The following is a 17402-nucleotide window of genomic DNA, read 5'->3' as shown; positions in this document are numbered from 1 at the left end:
TAGTACCTGGAGGTGAGCAACCCTAGTACAATGCCATAGAGGCCATGCTCCGAAGCAGCCGTTTTCTCCAGGGGAACTGATCTCTATTGTTGGGAGAGCAGTTGTAACAGTGAGAGATCTCCAGCCCCCTCCCCCAGAAGTTGGCAACCCTAACATCTACAATGAAGCCAGTTCGGTCTAAATAATGTGTGGGTTGCACGTAAATAGTGGATGAGATGGTCTGCAAGGGACCAAAGTATTCCCTTGTTTGTTGAATTGACCCCTCTTTTGAAGTTGGCACTTATTTTTTAATAAAATTCCTGGCTGCCACACTAGGGGCTCAGTCCCATGGAGTGTGGAGGGTTCCATGAATGGAATTACAATAGGGTTGAAAAACCAGGCATATGTGGACCCAATTCAGACCAGGGCTGAGGTGCATGGGGGAAAGTGGTTGAAAGCCTTCCCCGTGACATTTTCCCAACCTGAAAGGGTCCTGCTATTTGAACTGTTGAGGTAAACATCTCCCTCCCTCCCTCCCTCCCTTCATCCATGGCTGTTTCACTCACCATCACCCCTCCAATGACTTCGGGTCTTTGTTTGGATTATGCATGCTGTTTCCGACCGTCAGGGGTCACCTCTCTCTCCCCCTGCCTTTCCCTTCATTTTGTCCACGTTTTAAGGGACCGGCTTTATCTCGGATTTGAAAACGCGGGCAAAACATGGGGAACGCAGGGGGAGAGCGAGGTGACCTCCGATGGTCGGAAACGGCATGCATAATCCAAAGAAAGACCCGAAGTTGTCGCAGGGGTGATGATGAGTGAAACAGCCATGCATAAAAGGCCTCTCTCTCGCATATATCAGTGTCAAGTGTGGTTGAGTCCTAAGCATTAACATCATCACTCAGCACCAGGATGGAACCAGACGTGGATCTATGCTGACGTTCTCTGAGATTTACTAACTGGCTGCTCTATCCACGCACCCTCCCCCTATTGTCTCAAACACCGGGCTTACTGGAGAAACCAGGCGATCAGGCTCACTGGCTTGGAAAATGGCTCGTGATAAAGATCCCATGTCGATCAGTATGGAGATGCGATCAGGAACTGTGGCGATGAGAACTTGCCCCCAAGCACAAACACTCACCTTGGTCGGACGAAAGGGCCAGCCAATTGACACCCCGTGGAATCAGAAACCAACGATTCCAGGGCTTCCAGCACTCCAGGAATACATGACCAGGGGCCATTCCACATAGTTCTTAAGACGACCGAATAAGAGGCAACAAAATGGCCAGTGATCAGGGCCATCTGAATGCATGCTAGACAGTTGCCCGGTGCCCCCCACGAACATAGGGGCCCCATGCTAAGCTACGTATATCATGACTTGCGGTCAACAAATAAATAAATACTATACTAAGCTTTAAAGATTTGTTATTGGAAAATGCATACTTAGCATGCGTTTTTACTAAAGATAATGAACAATGTTAATGTTAATTTGGAGATAGATCGTGATGGGTAGCCGTGTTAGTCTGTCACTAACAATAGAAAAGAAGCTAAGGCTAACAAAATTTCTGGCAGGGTATGAGCTTTCGTGAGCCACAACTCACTTCTTCAGATAAAGCTAGAAAAGGATAGATGGACTCATATTCTACTTAAGGATAGATGTAGATAGATCTATCCTTAAGGATAAATGGACTCACATTCTAGCTGCATCTGAAGAAGTGAGCTGTGGCTCACAAAAGCTCACACCCGGCCAGAATTTTTGTTAGCCTTTAAGGTGCTACTGGACTCTTGCTCTTTTCTAATGTTAATTGGGGTTTGGATTAAGAATAAATCCTGAAGTATAATGTAAGAAAGGACTCATTCATTACGGAAGCGCCAATACATATGTCTTTAATTTTATCGACCATTGACATTTTTGTTCCCACGAGTGGTTGTGTAGGCAGGAGCTCTGGTGCTTTGCCTTGGGGCCTCTAATGCTGTTAAGATGGCCCTGCCAGCGATGTGGACAAAGCCAGGAGGCCAGGTGGGTGGCTCTGCTCCCAGAGCCCATTGGGATCAAGCAGGAGGGAAAGCTGCGAGTTAGGTGAATTAGGCGGGAGGCGCAGGTTAGGCGGGCAGCGGGTTAGACCGGCAGAGGCTGGGAGTCGTGAGGCCAGCAGAGGGCAGTTAGTTGCGCTCTCTACCTGGCCCGGGGCTGGAGGGGGTGCGGAGGACGCCTCCACCGATTCCTTGTTCCTCTTCTTCTTGCCTCTCCCTCGCCTCTTGCCTTTGCCCTTGCCTTTGCCTCGCCTCCCCTTCCTGCGGGGAACGTTCTGCACAGGGTAGGGGGGAATGGGTGAGGAGAAGGGGAGGAAAAAAACAACAACGAAGGAGGGAGGGGAAGAGAGAGCAGGGGCTTGAGAGAGAAGAGGCACCCTCCCATTCCCACGGGATACCAACAGAGACTGCAACCGCACACCCCCGACACCCGGTCACCATCATCCCGTTGCCAAGAGCCAGATGGGCAGAGGGGAACACGACCCCAATTCTTAAGGGAGGGGCACATAAGAGAGACCCTTCACCCAACAGACATCATTCCATCTTGGATTTAGAGCAGGGGTCCCCAGTGTGGTGCTCAGGGGTGCCACCGGTCCAGATGACCCCTTTCCTGGCGCTGGCCAAGTGTTTTCAGAAAGTGGGTGGGGCAATGCTGGGCTTTGGCCCGGCAAGGCTTCTAATTGGAAATTTGATTGTGCAGGGTCTTTTTTAAACGTTACTTTAGCTGCAGCTGCCAACACAGCACAAGGATCTTTACTATGTGACTGCAGGGAAACTGTGGTACCCATTTTGTGGCAGCCATTTGTGGTAGCGCCCACCACGCTGCGTCAGAATTCCAAAGGTGCCCACGGGCTCAAAAAGATCGGAGACCCCTGGTCTAGAAAGCACTGGGTCAAAGAAGACACCTTTCTGGGAAAGTTCAGTTTGATTATGTCACTGTGTCAACTGTCAGAGTACCAAGTTGATTATAATAATCTGACAGAGAAAGCTGACAGGTAGCTGTCAGATCTGGGACATCTAAGATGATGCAAGAAGGAGCAATAGCCTTGCATGGTCCCAGGTGAACTGCATCTAACCAGTTTAAAGCAGTAAGGTGATGTAATACTGTGGCCAGGTCTACAGGTGCCCTAATTGGTATCAGGTGCTGGGAATGTATATAAGCTTATGTAACTCTGTGTTGGTGCGGTTGGGAAGTAGTAGTGGAAGAGAAGCGTGCAGTTCATGACCATACCATGGGGCCCCCTTCTCCCTCTTCGCAAGCGTGGCCAGGAAGTGGTTTCCATAGAGTTTTTGGAGGAATGTGCTAGACCGTCCCCGACATTTCTCTACACGCACCTTCTGCCACTGTTCTATCGTGGTGAGGGCCCCATGGCATGGTCAGCTGGGCAGACTGCAGGACTAACCTCTATCCAACCAGCCAGTGATGGAATCCTCAGTTCTGTGACCCCGCCAGTTCCATGGTGAACCCCTGTCGAGCTGCCCTTTCCTTTTCTGCTTTTGCGAAAGGCCTGCGGATAGTCCGCACGCACAGAGAGCGAGGGCTCCCCGTCTCTTGCCTCTCTTCTGGTGCATGCTGAAAGGAGCAGCAGGATGGCAAGGGGAGAATACTCCGAAATGGAGGGGATTCCTTTGAAGTAGGGCCGATCCCAAGAAAGCAATGAAATAATCATAAAATGTGTTGGGGCAATTTAATTATTAAATACTTTCCCCTTGCACCAATTGCTGCTGTTGTTGTTTTTTGGTCTTCGTTTAGTTTGGTGCAGCCCTCTTTTCTTTTGCTTGAAAGTGGCAGAAACCAAAACCTTGTTTCCTTCTCCAGGACTGTCCTAATGACAAAGCCCAGTTCCTAATAACAGTCTGGTGGAGAGACAGTCAGGTAGACACTCATCCAGAGAGGTGGAGCTGCTCTTTAGGAACAAAGAAGGGGGACCCCACGACATCAAGTAGGACTAGGGCTGTGCATATCGGGATACCCAAACCGAAAATAAACCCGAGAAAAGCCATTTCGGTAAATTTCAGGTTTGGGTTTACCAAATGCCTAAACCTGGAGAGAAAGCTGAATTTGCAATCTCCAAAAAAGCCGGATATTCGGCTTTTTTGGGTTTGGCTTTTCGTGGCTCCTGGGGGGTGTTTTTGAAGGTAGAGCCCCCAAATTTGCAGGGCTCTCCTTGCAAGAAACCCCAAGTTTGGATCAGGGGATTCGAAGTTATGGGGTCTGGAAGGGGTCACCCCCCCATACAGAAACTTGTCAGATTCGCTGATCCTCGCCTATGCTTCTCTATGGAGGAAGGGATGACCCCATAAAACTGGACCCCCTGACCTATTCTTCACCAAACTTCGGTGTTCGTGAAAGGAGAGTCCCTTCAAGCTACCCTGAAAATTTGGGAACTCTAGCTCTGAAAATGCCCCCACAGGCACTTCACAAAAAATCCCCCATATCCTCAATGGTGGGAGCTTCTACTCCACATCCGTCTATGTTGAAGGTAGACTAACTGAAAGGTAGGCCTACCTCTTCAGGATATTGGGCGTGCAATGCATAGGCGAGCGGCCTGTCGCAATCGGGCATGTAGTGTTGGCAGTACTGAGCAGCGGCAGCTGGGTCCGGCACAACGAACAGTTGCTGAAGATCCCCCTGCGAGAAGGACAAGGATGAGTGAGAAAAGTCAGACTGGGTGAATGTATACAAACACAGGTAGAATCACAAACACCAACATCCCAAACACTGGGCCTTCAGATTAGGGTTGCCAGGTCCTTCTTTGCCACCGACGGGAGGTTTTTGGGGCGAAGCCTGAGGACAGCAGGGTTTGAGGAGGTAGCAGCTGGAGATCTCCTGCTGTTACAACTGATCTCCAGCTGATACAGAACAGTTCACCTGGAGAAAATGGCCACTTTGGCCATTGGACTCTATGACACTGAAGTCCCACCCCTCGCCAAACCCTGCCCTCCTTAGGCTCCACCCCAAAATCCTCCTGCCAATGGTGAAGAGGGACCTGGCAACCCTACCGAGAAGACTCATGTTAGAGGTAGGGTCTACTTTAGTCCTACATTTCAGGATTGGGTTAGGGTTGCCAGCTCTGGGCTGGGAAATTCCTGGAGATTCGGGGGTGAGCCTTGGGAGGGCAAGGTTTGAGGAGGGGAGGGACCTCAGCAGGGATATGATGCCCTACAGTCCGCTCTCCAAAGCAGCCATTTTCTCCAGGGGAGCCGATCTCGGTTGTCTGGAGATCAGTTGTAATTCCGAGAGATCTCCAGGCCCCACCTGGAGGTTGGCAACCCTAGGCTGGAGCAAGGCGAAGGCCTTAGAGCTTCCATAAAGTTCCCAATGAATTCAATAATAAATCAAGGCTTTGTACTTGTAGTGGGGGAAGGATTAGACTCTTGGCCGTTCTCTTTATTTATTTCCAAGGAATACAAGGGGCGTAACGCGGAGGCCAGCAACGGCAAACCATCTCGGAACATCTCTTGCCTTGAAAAACCCTACGGATTTACCATAAATCAGTCGTGACTTGACAGCGAAACACACCCACATTTCCATCCTGCTTTTCTCTCCAGTGGGCAATCAAAGGCTTAATAAGAAACACAATATATCATATAAGCTAAAAATAACTCAGCAAACCAAACTACGTAACTCCAACGCCCGAGGTTGGTTCTGGCTCACTCGAGGCCACCGGCTGTGAGCCATGGGCTAGCCACCAAACACTGAGACCCGTTTGGCTCTTGCCTTTAGGTCGGCACCAAAAGGCCCACGGCCCCCGACCTCACCCAGGTTCTACTACTTGCCCCCAGAAAGGGAGACGAAAACTCAGCCCAGCTCCTCTGCAGCTGGCCAACATGTTCCCAGAATCCCCTCCTCTGCATCATTTCTCAAGAAGAAACCACCCTGTCCACCAGGAGAGAGAGAAGAACTGTACACTGCGGATCCTGATCTGGCCCTGGTCGGTCCAGTGCAGAATAGGATTGCCAACCTCCAGGTGGTGGCTGGAGATCTCCTACGGTTGCCAACCGCCAGGTGCTAGCTGGAGATCTCCTGCTAATACAACTGATCTTGTACACACATATATATATATATATGTGTGTGTGTGTGTGTGTGTGTGTGTATAGCAATTGTTATAAGAGCAAAATTGTATACTTCATTCATCAACAAAGCAGAAAGTAAATTTACTCAGGAGTAGAAAGGAAATTTACTCAAGAGTAATATATTGCAGCATACAATGTGTGCTGTAACACATTACTCTTGAGTTACTGACTTTGTTTTGTTGATGAGAATTAAAGCCCTGTGTGGCATTTTTTTGTATGTTGTATCATATTACTCCAGAGTAAATTTTCTTTCTACTCCTGAGTAAATTTACTTTCTGCTTTGTTGATGAATGAAGTATACAATTTTGTTCTTATAACAATTGCTGTACCGGTATATATATATACACACATATATACAAAAACCTTTTCTTTGTAATTGAGCCTCGCATTACCTGGAGGTTGGCAACCCTAATCTGGGAGATGGCAACCCTACCAGTAACCCAGAAGCCCCCTTCCTCCAGTTCATAGTGTGACCTGAGAAAGAGCTCTGTGTTATCCGAAAGCCTGCCTACTTTTCCCTAAACAGAAATTAGTGCGTTGAAAAGATGTCAGATGCAGCCTTGTGCCTCTCCTTTCCCTCCTGGGGCCAGAGTCCCAACAACCAGTCCTCTGTACGAGTTCTGCACACGCACAGACACACATTCAGTTGCATCTGGACACGCCCACGCTGTGAGCCCAGCCAGCCCTGGTTGCACAAAGAACATTTGCTCCCAATAAATCATCTCCTAAAGCATGGCCAGTAGGCCTTCTTCCAGGACAGCCCCCAGAGCAGCCAGCTGCCATCCGCTCAGCTGGGACCAGCCACCGTCCAGCTCCCACCATTCCTTGGGAAGAGGCGTTCAGCAGCATGACAGAGAGCTCGGGGAAGGGGAGAGGGAGAAGTGAGTCACGGCCCCAGGCATGGGGTCGGACAGGGACAGGGAAGGCCAGATCGGACCGAAGGAGACCCCCGCGTTGGAGAGGAAACCGCAGGAAAAGCGGATGGGATCGGGAGAACGGCCAGATTCCCATGCGTAAACAAACATATTGGATCACATTCATGCATCCAAACAAACAAACCCCTAGAACAGCTTTATGTCGAGCAGCTGTAAGTGCACACACAGTCCCGGGATAGATAGATACATAGACACCTTCTAAAGAGACCACTTTCTCTAGGGGAACTGATCTCTGTCACCTGGAGATCAGTTGTAATCCCAGGAGATCTCCAGCCACCACCTGGAGTCAGGTTGCCAGCTCCAGGTTGGGAAATACCTGGAGATTTTGGGGGTGGAGACTGAGGAGGGTGGGGTTTGGAGAGGGGAGGGTCTTCAGTGCCATAGAGTCCAATTGCCAAAGCGGCCATTTTCTCCAGGGGAACTGATTCCTATCACCTGGAGATCGGTTGTAATAGCGGGAGATCTCCAGCCACCACCTGGAGGTTGGCACCTAGGTGTAGTACAGCTCCAGATGTGGCTGAACAAAAAATATGGCTAGTCTGTAAAATAATATTTTTCCCACTTGTATAGTGATTAGGGTTGCCAACCTCCAGGTACTAGTTGAAGAGAAAAGCAGCACCAAGGCTCACAAACTCAATATGATCTTTAAATAGGACCTCAATAAACAAAAGGAAACAAAGATATAACTCAGGTAAGTGCTTAACTTGCTGTGGTATTCAAATAGGTTACAGAGATACAGCGTCCCAGTGCCTGGTTACCGGTACTCCACCAGTCAGCACAAGTATTGCTGACTGGTGGAGTAACCGGGCACTGGAACGCTGTATCTCTGTAACCTATTTGAATACCACAGCAAGTTAAGTACTTACCTGAGTTATATCTTTGTTTCCTTTTGTTTATTGAGGTCCTATTTAAAGATCATATTGAGTTTGTGAGCCTTGGTGCTGCTTTTCTCTTCAACTAGTGTTTATACAGCACACGTATCAATTCATTCAGGTTTAACCTCCAGGTACTAGCTGGAGATCTCCTGCTATTACAACTGATCTGCAGCCGATATAGATCAGTTCCCCTGGAGAAAATGGCCGCTTTGGCAATCGGACTCTATGGCATTGAAGTCCCTCCCCTCCCCAAACCCTGCCCTCCTCAGGCTCCACCCCCAAAAGCTCCAGGTATTTCCCAGCCTGGAGCTGGCAACCCTAACAGTGATACTTTTCTAGGGTTGCCAAGTCACTGTTCGTTACCAGCGGGAGGTTTTGGGGCCGGAGCCTGAGGAGGGCGGGGTTTGGGGAGGGGAGGGACTTCAATGCCATAGAGTCCAATTGACAAAACAGCCATTTTCTCCAGGTGAACTGATCTCTGTCGGCTGGAGATCAGTTGTAATAGCGGGAGATCTCCAGCTAGTACCTGGAGGTTGGCAACCCTACACATTTCCCTCCATGCTCACCCCAGCAGACAGTCCCCCGCCAGCTTGCCTGAAGTGCTCAGATCTGCTCCTAGCAGATTAGCAGCATTCTTTCCTGGGTGCTGGATTAGGATGGAAGCGCGATGAGAAAAGGCACACCAAATATGCTGGGAGCATTCCTCAGGGTTACTCTCCCCCCACACACCCATCCCCGGCAACTGCAGGGAGCTCTACCATCATCTTCCCGGCCCTTTTCAAAAGTGAGGCACCCCTTCCCCTGGCTCTAAAATTGCTGGGCTGAAGTTTCCAGTCAATTCCTCACTCCCCGCCCCTCCCCACGGCCTCCAGCGAAGGTTTCCCCCCAGCCGCAACAAGGGATGCTTGTTCTTGGCCACCCCCAGGCCCTGGCCTACCCGCCTGCCTTGTTCCCTCTGACATTTTGCGGCTGGAGAAGGAATGTGGGAGGCAGTCGAGGTTCCGTTCTCCTTCTGGACACTTTTGAGACCAACACAGTCTCGAGTTGCCAACCTCCAGGTACTAGCTGGAGATCTCCCGCTATTACAACTGATAGAGATCAGTTCACCTGGAGAAAATGGCCACTTTAGCAATTGGAAGAAGAAGAAGAAGAAGAAGAAGCAGCAGCAGCAGCAGCAGGAGGAGGATTGGTTTTTATATGCTCTCTACCACTTAGGGAAGAATCAAAGGGGCTTACAGTCACCTTCCCTTCCCCTCCCCACAACAGACACCCTGTGAGGTAGGTGGGGCTGAGAGAGCTGTGACTAGCCCAAGGTCACCCAGCTGGCTCCGTGTGCAGGAGTGGGGAAACAAATCCAGTTCACCAGATTAGAGTCCACCGCTCATGTGAAGGAGTGGGGAATCAAACCCACTTTTCCAGATCAGAGTCCGCCGCTGCAAACCACCGTTCTTAACCACTACACCATGCTGGTCCAACAATCGAACCACTACACCACGCTGGCTCATGTTCCTACAAGGCAAGACTGTCCTTCATCCAGGGAGACAGAGAATCGGCAGCACCTGGATCTTCTCAGCGGCCGGGGCAAACAATTTCTCAGTTCATTGGCTATTTTGTACTTTTCATTCTGCCGCCTTGTTCCTGGATTCCTGTCCTTACCCTCTCTACCTCTTGAGCAGTGGCGGATCTACTGTGAAACTAATGAAGCTTAAGCTTCAGGGTCTAGGGTTGCCAGGTCCCTCTTTGCAACTGGCAGGAGGTTTTTGGGGCGGAGCTGAGGCAAGCGGGGTTTTGGGGAGGGGAGGGACTTCAATGCCATAGAGTCCAATTGCCAAAGCGGCCATTTTTCTCCAGGTGAGCAGATCTCTATCGGCTGGGGATCGGTTGTAATAGCAGGAGATCTCCAGCTAGTGCCCCTGGCAACCCTACCAGGGGCCCTAATCCCGAAGCAACTGTTTTTTTTTTTTTTATGAGTGAATTTTTAAACAAAATCAATGGAATTTCTTTAAAGTGTTTGTTATTACAATAAGGCTATTTTAGGGATTGAATCATAAGCCAATGGGTTGAAGTACTTAATATTGACCTTAGCATATGCTCTAATGCCCATTTCATATGGCCTGCCCTATTGTTGCTGGCTGTAGGTCCACCACTGCTCTTGAGATCTCTTCCCAGCCTTCAGCCTGCCCCACAAATACACTTGTCTCCCCCAAGGAGGGTTTAATTTCAGCCAAACCAATCCCAGTCTCAGAAGCTGGACCACAAACATTCCAGCAGCTTTTGTTACCTTGAGCAGTTGAAATGTTCCTAAACATTCAGTGCCCTCTCACCAACTCCGCCAATCTGCCCAGTGGCCACAAGCACAATAGGCTACAGACCGGGCTAAATTTCCGGGAAAGAGTTACGATGCTGGCAGCCCTCCTCCCTGTTCTGTGTCTCTTCCCCCCACACAGCCATAAAACACAGCTCCATTTCCATGAGAGAAAAAAAGCCTGACCATAAATCTCAACAGTTGTGCAGAGGTACAAAAGCAGGCTGCACTGAGCCCCTGGAACCACCCGGGCATTGCCACAGACCGAAGGCGGCAACCACAGGCGAGGATGGCACGGCATTGTGCAAGGGTCGGGGGTTCGCCACGCTCTGGCAGCGATTTGTATTTCCCAGGGCGAGGACAAAACAGGGCATTTGGGATCTGTCAAGTTAACTGCAGTACGAACAGATATAAGGGCCAAACATTAATAGTAAGCAACTAAGACCAAACGCATTTCGGCCATGTGGCCTCCATTAAAATACAGAATGTGTTTGGTTTTCATTTGGGTCTAATTGTTTGGTTGTAATTTTGCATCTAATTGTGTTTTCCGTTCATATTTTTTAATAAAAATATAGAGGCTATAGTAGGACTGTATACAAGTTGTTGATTTTTTTGTCTGTAATAAAGTCATTACATATAATTACAGAAGATCATTAGCACTTAGGGGAGGGGCCGTGGCTCAGTGGTAGAGCATCTGTTTGGCATGCAGAAGGTCCCAGGTCTAAACTCCGGCATTTCCAGTTAAAGGGACTAGGCAAGTACACCTGGCAAGGACCCCTGCCTGAGACCCTGCCCATCTGAGTAGACAATACTGACTTTGATGGACCCAGGGTCTGATTCAGGAGAAGGCAGCTTCATGTGTTCATGTGTTCAATTTTGGCCCTCATGTATGTTTGTTCTTGACCTCAGGGTACTTAATTCGGGAGTTTTGGGGGTTAAGTTATTCCCCCCCCCTCTCGTTGTTGGCATGTTAACTGCAGTACAGCCCTAAGAAAGAGCGGCCCTATAAAAGATCAGCTCCTTTGATTCCGCTTCTTTGACCCAGAGGCCACCCAGCCGGCAGGATCCCTGCCAGGCATACCGGAGGTGGCGCCGTGACTAGAATGGGAGGCAGAGATCTCTGGGGTCGGTGGCTATAAGAATGAACACCAGTGCCGCTCAAAAGCTATGTTTCATGGGCATACACTCCAACCGGAGCTTTCTTTGGGGATACTTTGAAGGCACCGGCCTAGCTTATGAGGTCAGGAAGGCTACCGCCCTTCTGGCTTTATGCAAACCTGAATTATTCAAGAGGGCTTTTTATGCACGTAATAAGGCTGACCGTAGGGTTGCCAACCTCCAGGAACTAGCTGGAGATCTCCTGCTATTACAACTGATCTCCAGCCAAGAGAGATCAGTTCGCCTGGAGAAAAAAAAACGCTTTGGCAATCCCCTCCCCAAACCCCGCCCTCCTCAGGCTCTGCCCCCAAACCTCCCGTCGGTGGTTAAGAGGGACCTGGCAACCCTAGGTGATGTTATTAGACCACTAATGAAGGCCAGGGGGCCAAAACGTGTTCAGATTGTGCTTTTAGTTTATCACCCTGTATTAGTTTGCTGTTGGAGCTTTCTTTTAATATAACATTTTAATTATTTTAATATAGATTTCAGCACTTTAAAATAAATATATTTGTATGACCAACTGTGTTTCCCCACCCACCCTTTGGGTACCCAGCTTTGGTTGTAGGTTGGGTCTTTCCTTCCCCCTTTTGTTTTTTGTCGGTTGCAACAAAAGGGTACAGAAAGATGCTTGGATAAAGGGTTCCAGATGGTGGACTGAGCCACTCTGCATAGTTTGTACTAGGGCTGCGCACCTTTTTTTGGGGGGGTATTTTTTGGGTTTGGGTTTAATAGACCCAGAAATTTTCAAAAAAGCCAGGAAAAAAGCCAAATTGCCTTATCGCCTTTCCCGGATTTTCGAAAAATTCTTGGGTTTATTAAACTTGGCCCAAAAGGGCTTAGGAGGCCACCTAAAGGCAGCTCGTCCCCCAGCCTGGTGCCGGAATGCCCTGAGAATGCCTCCCGGGATGCCGGCGCGGGCTTTGATGCCAGAAGGATGCCTGCAGAAGGCCCCATTGGCAACCCAGGCCGGCAGTGCTGCAGCAGCACCCAGCATCCCTGCCTTCCTGCCAACGTTTGGGCAGCTAACGCTGGCATAAAGGCGCGGGCTTTGATGCCAGAAGGATGCCTGCAGAAGGCCCCATTGGCAACCCAGGCCGGCAGTGCTGCAGCAGCACCCAGCATCCCTGCCTTCCTGCCAACGTTTGGGCAGCTAACGCTGGCATAAATTGCTCGGATGCCGGCACTGGGTGCCCAAATGCCAACGCAGCGCCAAAGGGCTTTCACCCCTTCAGGCTCAGGAATGCGTTTTGAGTGTCTCACCATTTAGGTGCCCTGGTGCATGTCACATGATCAAACTAACACACGAGAGAGAAGCCTGAAGCATCCCTACCTCAAAGACGTCTTCATCCGGCCGCCGTGCCCCAAGCAAGGTTATACCCTCCACGCTGATGACGGGATGCGCATCTCGCTCCAGGGGCAGCGTCACGGGTTCTTCGCAGTCAACGCTCAGGGATACATTCCCACCTTCCACGCTCAGAGCTATGCGATGCCACCTGTCAAAGGATGAGGCCAGTTAGAAACTTTGGTATCCACTAGGACAAGGAAAGTGCCCGCTGTTTTTTGCTTACGTTCGTCCCAATTCTGAGAGCAGTGTCGAATTCAAATAATGAATGGGGAGAGGCTATAGCTCTGTGAAAGAGCATATGCAGAAGGTCCTAGATTCAATCCCTGGCATCCCCTGTATTGCGAATCCTGTACTGAGTCAATTATTTTAAGGGGAGATATGATAGATGACTATAAAATTATGCATGGTATGGAGAGACTGGACAGGGAGAAGCTTTTCTCCCTCTCTCATAATAGCAGAATGTGGGGTCATCTGCTGAAGCTGCAGGGTGAGAGATTCCAAACTTCTTCACACAACACATAGTTAAATTGTGGAACTCCCTGCCCCAGGATGTGGTGATGGTTGCCAACTCGGAAGGCTTGAAGAGGGGAGTGGACATGTTCATGGAGGAGAGGGCTATTCATGGCTAAGAGTCAAAATGAATACTAGTCATGATGCACACCTATTCTCTCCAATCTCAGAGGAGCATGCCTATTAGATTAGGTGCGGTGGAACACAGGCAGGGTAATGCTGCTGCGGTCGTCTTGTTTGTGGGCTTCCTAGAGGCACCTGGTTTGCCACAGTGTGAACGGACTTTATGGGCCTTGGTCTCATCCAGCATGGCTTTTCTCATGTTCTTAATGAATCTTGGCTGGAAGATGCTGCTCATTTGGCTGTATCCTAGAGGCTTCTGTTTCTTTAAGGATTCAGAAGAAACTGAAACTTCCTGTTGGTGCAGCATCTTCCATCATTAGAGTGTTGGAGGGAAAGACTGTTGGAATCTAAGCCTTATTCAGTACCTTAAAGGGACAGAAGCCCTATCCTGGATGGGAATGGTAATTCTCGGCTTCAGACCTGTGTTGATTGCTCTAGACAGAAAGCAAGTCCAAGACAGGCCTGATTTCCATGAAGGCAAGTTAGAGGCTAGGGTGTTGTGGGGTCGAGGAGGTTACAGAGGTCATCATCGAATATCATATTGTTAACACTGTTTTCCATGTTTCTTTATTGATCACGTCTGTACACAAACCTCTTTGCAAGGTTCTCGGGGAAGCACACTTAAGGTTATCCAATTTTACCCCTGTGAAATAAAGCTAGGGGAAGCCCCAGGCCACCCAGTGCGATTTATAGGATTTGAACTTGCGTTTCCGCTTTCCAAGTCCAACAAATGATCTGCTATACGCCCTTTGAGGTATGGAACTGAACTAATCGGCTGAATCGTGGGGCGGGAGCTTTGCAATTATTAATCACCTCTGAGATTCTTACAATGGAATCCTAAGCAGAGTTACACCCTTCTAAACCTACTGAAGTCAGTAGACTTAGACGTGAGGAACACTACTTAGGACTGGCCTGTTAATCTCACTTCTCTTCTCAACGTTCCCAGGAGGTAGGCTAGGCTGGGAAACGGTGATTGAGAGAGAGCAGGCGAAGACCACCCAGTGAGGCGAATGGCCACATAGGGATTTGAACAGGGGTTTCCCATGACCAAACCCAACACTTTATATACCCTATCATGCAAAACTGAAGGAATAAGTAAAGTTCTTATATATATATTATAATGAAGGGATACAGAAGGAAAAAGGGAAAGGGAAAAAATTAGAGATATCTAACATACCGTTCACAGACTATAAAGTAACAGTTATGATGCAGATCAAACAGACAACATTTCTTTGCATATCTGTGTTTGGGCAGATTGTTAGGGTTGCCAGGTTCCCCCTCTCCTCCGGCGGGAGCTTGTGGGGCAGGAGAGCAGCGTGTGCCACTCGAGCGGTAAAAAGGCCCCTTGCAATGCGTTTACACCCGGAAGTGCCACATCGCAAACGGCCCTTTACCACTCGAACTAAGAGTTTGAGTGGCATAAGGCTCCTCGCGAGGCGGCACTTCTGGTTGCAAACCAGAGGTGCCGCGCGGGCGAGTTGGCAGAGGGGCAAACTACCTGGGGTTTGCCCATCACCACCGGGCACCTGGAAACCCTACAGATTGTACAATTAGCATAATCAATAAATGATCCTCATCTACAACTATTTAATGTCTCCACACACCACATAGTTGTCTAAATATAAAATTAAAACTACCATACTATCCCACTAAATATTATCTGATTTTTCACTTAAAGTTTATTAGTCATGGGCCTCAAGGTCTAAGTAATGTTTGAGGACTGGCTTGTGAACCAAGACCCTGGAATTGGAGTGTGGGGATAGGCAGGATCTTCCCACCTTGATGCAATGGAATTCAGAAACATTAAATTGTCCTCAACAGGGTAAACTGCCATATAATGGGTTTGATCTTCTTCAGGGCAGTCCTACACAGAGTTATACACTTCTACGTCCAATAACCTTAAACATGGTTTGCTTTTTTAGGGGGAAGGGCCGTGGCTCAGTGGTAGAGCATCTGCTTGGCACACAGAAGGTCCCAGGTTCAATCCCTGGCATCTCCAGTTAAAGGGACTAGGCATGTAGGTGATGTGAAAGACCTCAGCCTGAGACCCTGGAGAGCTGCTGCCGGTCTGAATAGACAATACTGACTTTGATGGACCAAGGGTCTGATTCAGGAGAAGGCAGCTTCATGTTCTCGACCTTAGAAGGGTGCAGTTTTGTTTATAGGGTTGCCAGGTTGCTTGGATTGGCGGGCAATTACCATGAGCTACTGCAAATTAGGTCAAGAAGAGCCGAGAAGGTCCAGCTTTCCAGCCTCTCCTCTTTTTTTGATCCTCAGACCATGACCCTCCACAGCTTCTTCCAACCCACCCCACACTCACTTGCCGTCGGCCAAGTTGACTCTGCGAAAGTGAGGATAGTCTTCGGGCGCCGGGCGGCCGTGCTGATCTTCATACAGGAAGGCGGGCGAGCGTCCGATCTCGACGCCGAGCTGCTGCACTCCCCGGAGGTCGTACATGGAAAGCAAAAAAGACTGGCTGCCTTTGAGCGCTCGCAGTGTGGCCAGCACTGAGAAATCCACGGGGAAGGGACCGTCTGCAAGGGAAGAAGGCAACGCATCACAAGGAGGTGGCGAAAGCTCCCTGCCTCCCTGAATCTGCCCTAGGGTTGCCAGCTCCGGGTTGGGAAATACATGGAGATTTTGGGGCGGAGCCTGAGGAAGGCAGGGTTTGGGGAGGGGAGGGACTTCAGTGCCGTCGAGTCCAATTGCCAAAGCGGCCATTTTCTCCAGGGGAACTGAACTCTGTTGCTTGGAGATCAGTTGTAATAGGGGGAGATCTCCAGCCACCACCTGGAAGTTGGCAACGCAAGCCCTAGGGTTGCCAGCTCCAGGCTGGGAAATACCTGGAGTTTTGCAGGGTGGGGGAGCCTGAGGAAGGTGGGGTTTGGAGAGAGGACGGACTGCAATTGGCCTCTATGGCGTTGAAGTCCCTTTCCTCTACAAACCATGCCCTCTTCAGGCTCCGCCCCCAAAATCTCCAGGTATTTCCCAACCCGGAGCTGGCAACCCTAACTCTATGGCATTATACTCCCCTCCCCAAATCCCTCCCTCCTCAGGCTCCACCCTTAAAATCTAAAGGTATTGAACCAACGCGAGAGCAGGTCACTGAACAGCTAGCATTGGTTCCTGAAGAAGGCCTAAATAGGCCGAAACAGGGTGACAACCGGACCCCTGTCAAGCAAGGACCGCACCCCAATATATATACAGGGGAAGAACGGAACCTCAAAGTTACGGACATTAAGAGCCACTTACGCAAGACGTCAACGTGCGCTATTCTACGTTGTGCTCTATTGTTCAATTCCCCATCAATGTTAACGGTCCAAAATATCTGTAACTTTGTGACTTATTTTGGGACAACAATGTATGTTCCCAACAACATGATATGAATGTCAATATCATTTTTGTTTATTCTATGGTTGCTATTTATGCACATTAATATACTATAGGCTTTACAAACTGTAGGCCTATTTCTGCCAACCTCCAGGTGGTAGCTGGAGATGTCCCGCTGATAGAGAGCAGTTCACCTGGAGAAAACAGCCACTTTGACAATTGGCCTCTATGACATTGAAGTCCCTGCCCTTTTCAGGCTCCACCCCCAAAGTCGCCAGGTATTTCCCAACCTGGAGCTGGCAACCCTACTCGGAAGAGTAGCGAGAATGAGGCATGAGGAAGTTCAGTTGCATCTGGAGATTCATACCAGCTGAGGCTGTTCAGCTAAAGCCAGGAAGTAGCTTGTCCGTGTGAGAGGAAGAACATGTTTGGGGTACAAAGTATAGAGATAGGAGCAAGAAAAGGAGATTAAAAGGAGATGAGATTCCCTGGAGCAGAAAAAGAACAGAGAGCAGGGGATGTCTGGGCAGACAATAGAAGGCAGCCTGACAGAGGTATGAGCCATGCATGTTAAATAATCTGCTGCGCTGAGAATGTCAGGGCTGTTTTGCAGCGCATGCAAGAGAAATAGGGTTGCCAACCTCCAGGGACTAGCTGGAGATCTCCTGCTATTACAACTGATCTCCAGCCAATAGAAATCAGTTCACCTGCATAAAATGGCCACTTTGGCAA

The 17402-nt window shown here is 49.4% G+C and overlaps 1 protein-coding gene across 1 annotated transcript in view; it reads right to left on the bottom strand.

Moving 5' to 3' along the window:
- The window catches only part of COL5A3 (collagen type V alpha 3 chain), a 158497-nt gene that overhangs the window by 108769 nt on the left and 32326 nt on the right, over positions 1-17402 (bottom strand). Inside the window, exons 3-6 of the mRNA XM_056867384.1 lie at positions 15661-15874; positions 12693-12855; positions 4522-4644; positions 2159-2287 (exon numbers count right to left, since the gene is read on the bottom strand). Of these exons, the coding sequence (XP_056723362.1) occupies positions 2159-2287; positions 4522-4644; positions 12693-12855; positions 15661-15874 (629 nt within the window). The remainder of the gene's footprint in view (positions 1-2158; positions 2288-4521; positions 4645-12692; positions 12856-15660; positions 15875-17402) is intronic.

This window comes from Euleptes europaea, chromosome 1, assembly GCF_029931775.1.
Source record: "Euleptes europaea isolate rEulEur1 chromosome 1, rEulEur1.hap1, whole genome shotgun sequence".
NCBI classification, from domain to species: Eukaryota; Metazoa; Chordata; class Lepidosauria; order Squamata; family Sphaerodactylidae; genus Euleptes; species Euleptes europaea.
This window is presented reverse-complemented; position numbering and strand designations above follow the sequence as displayed.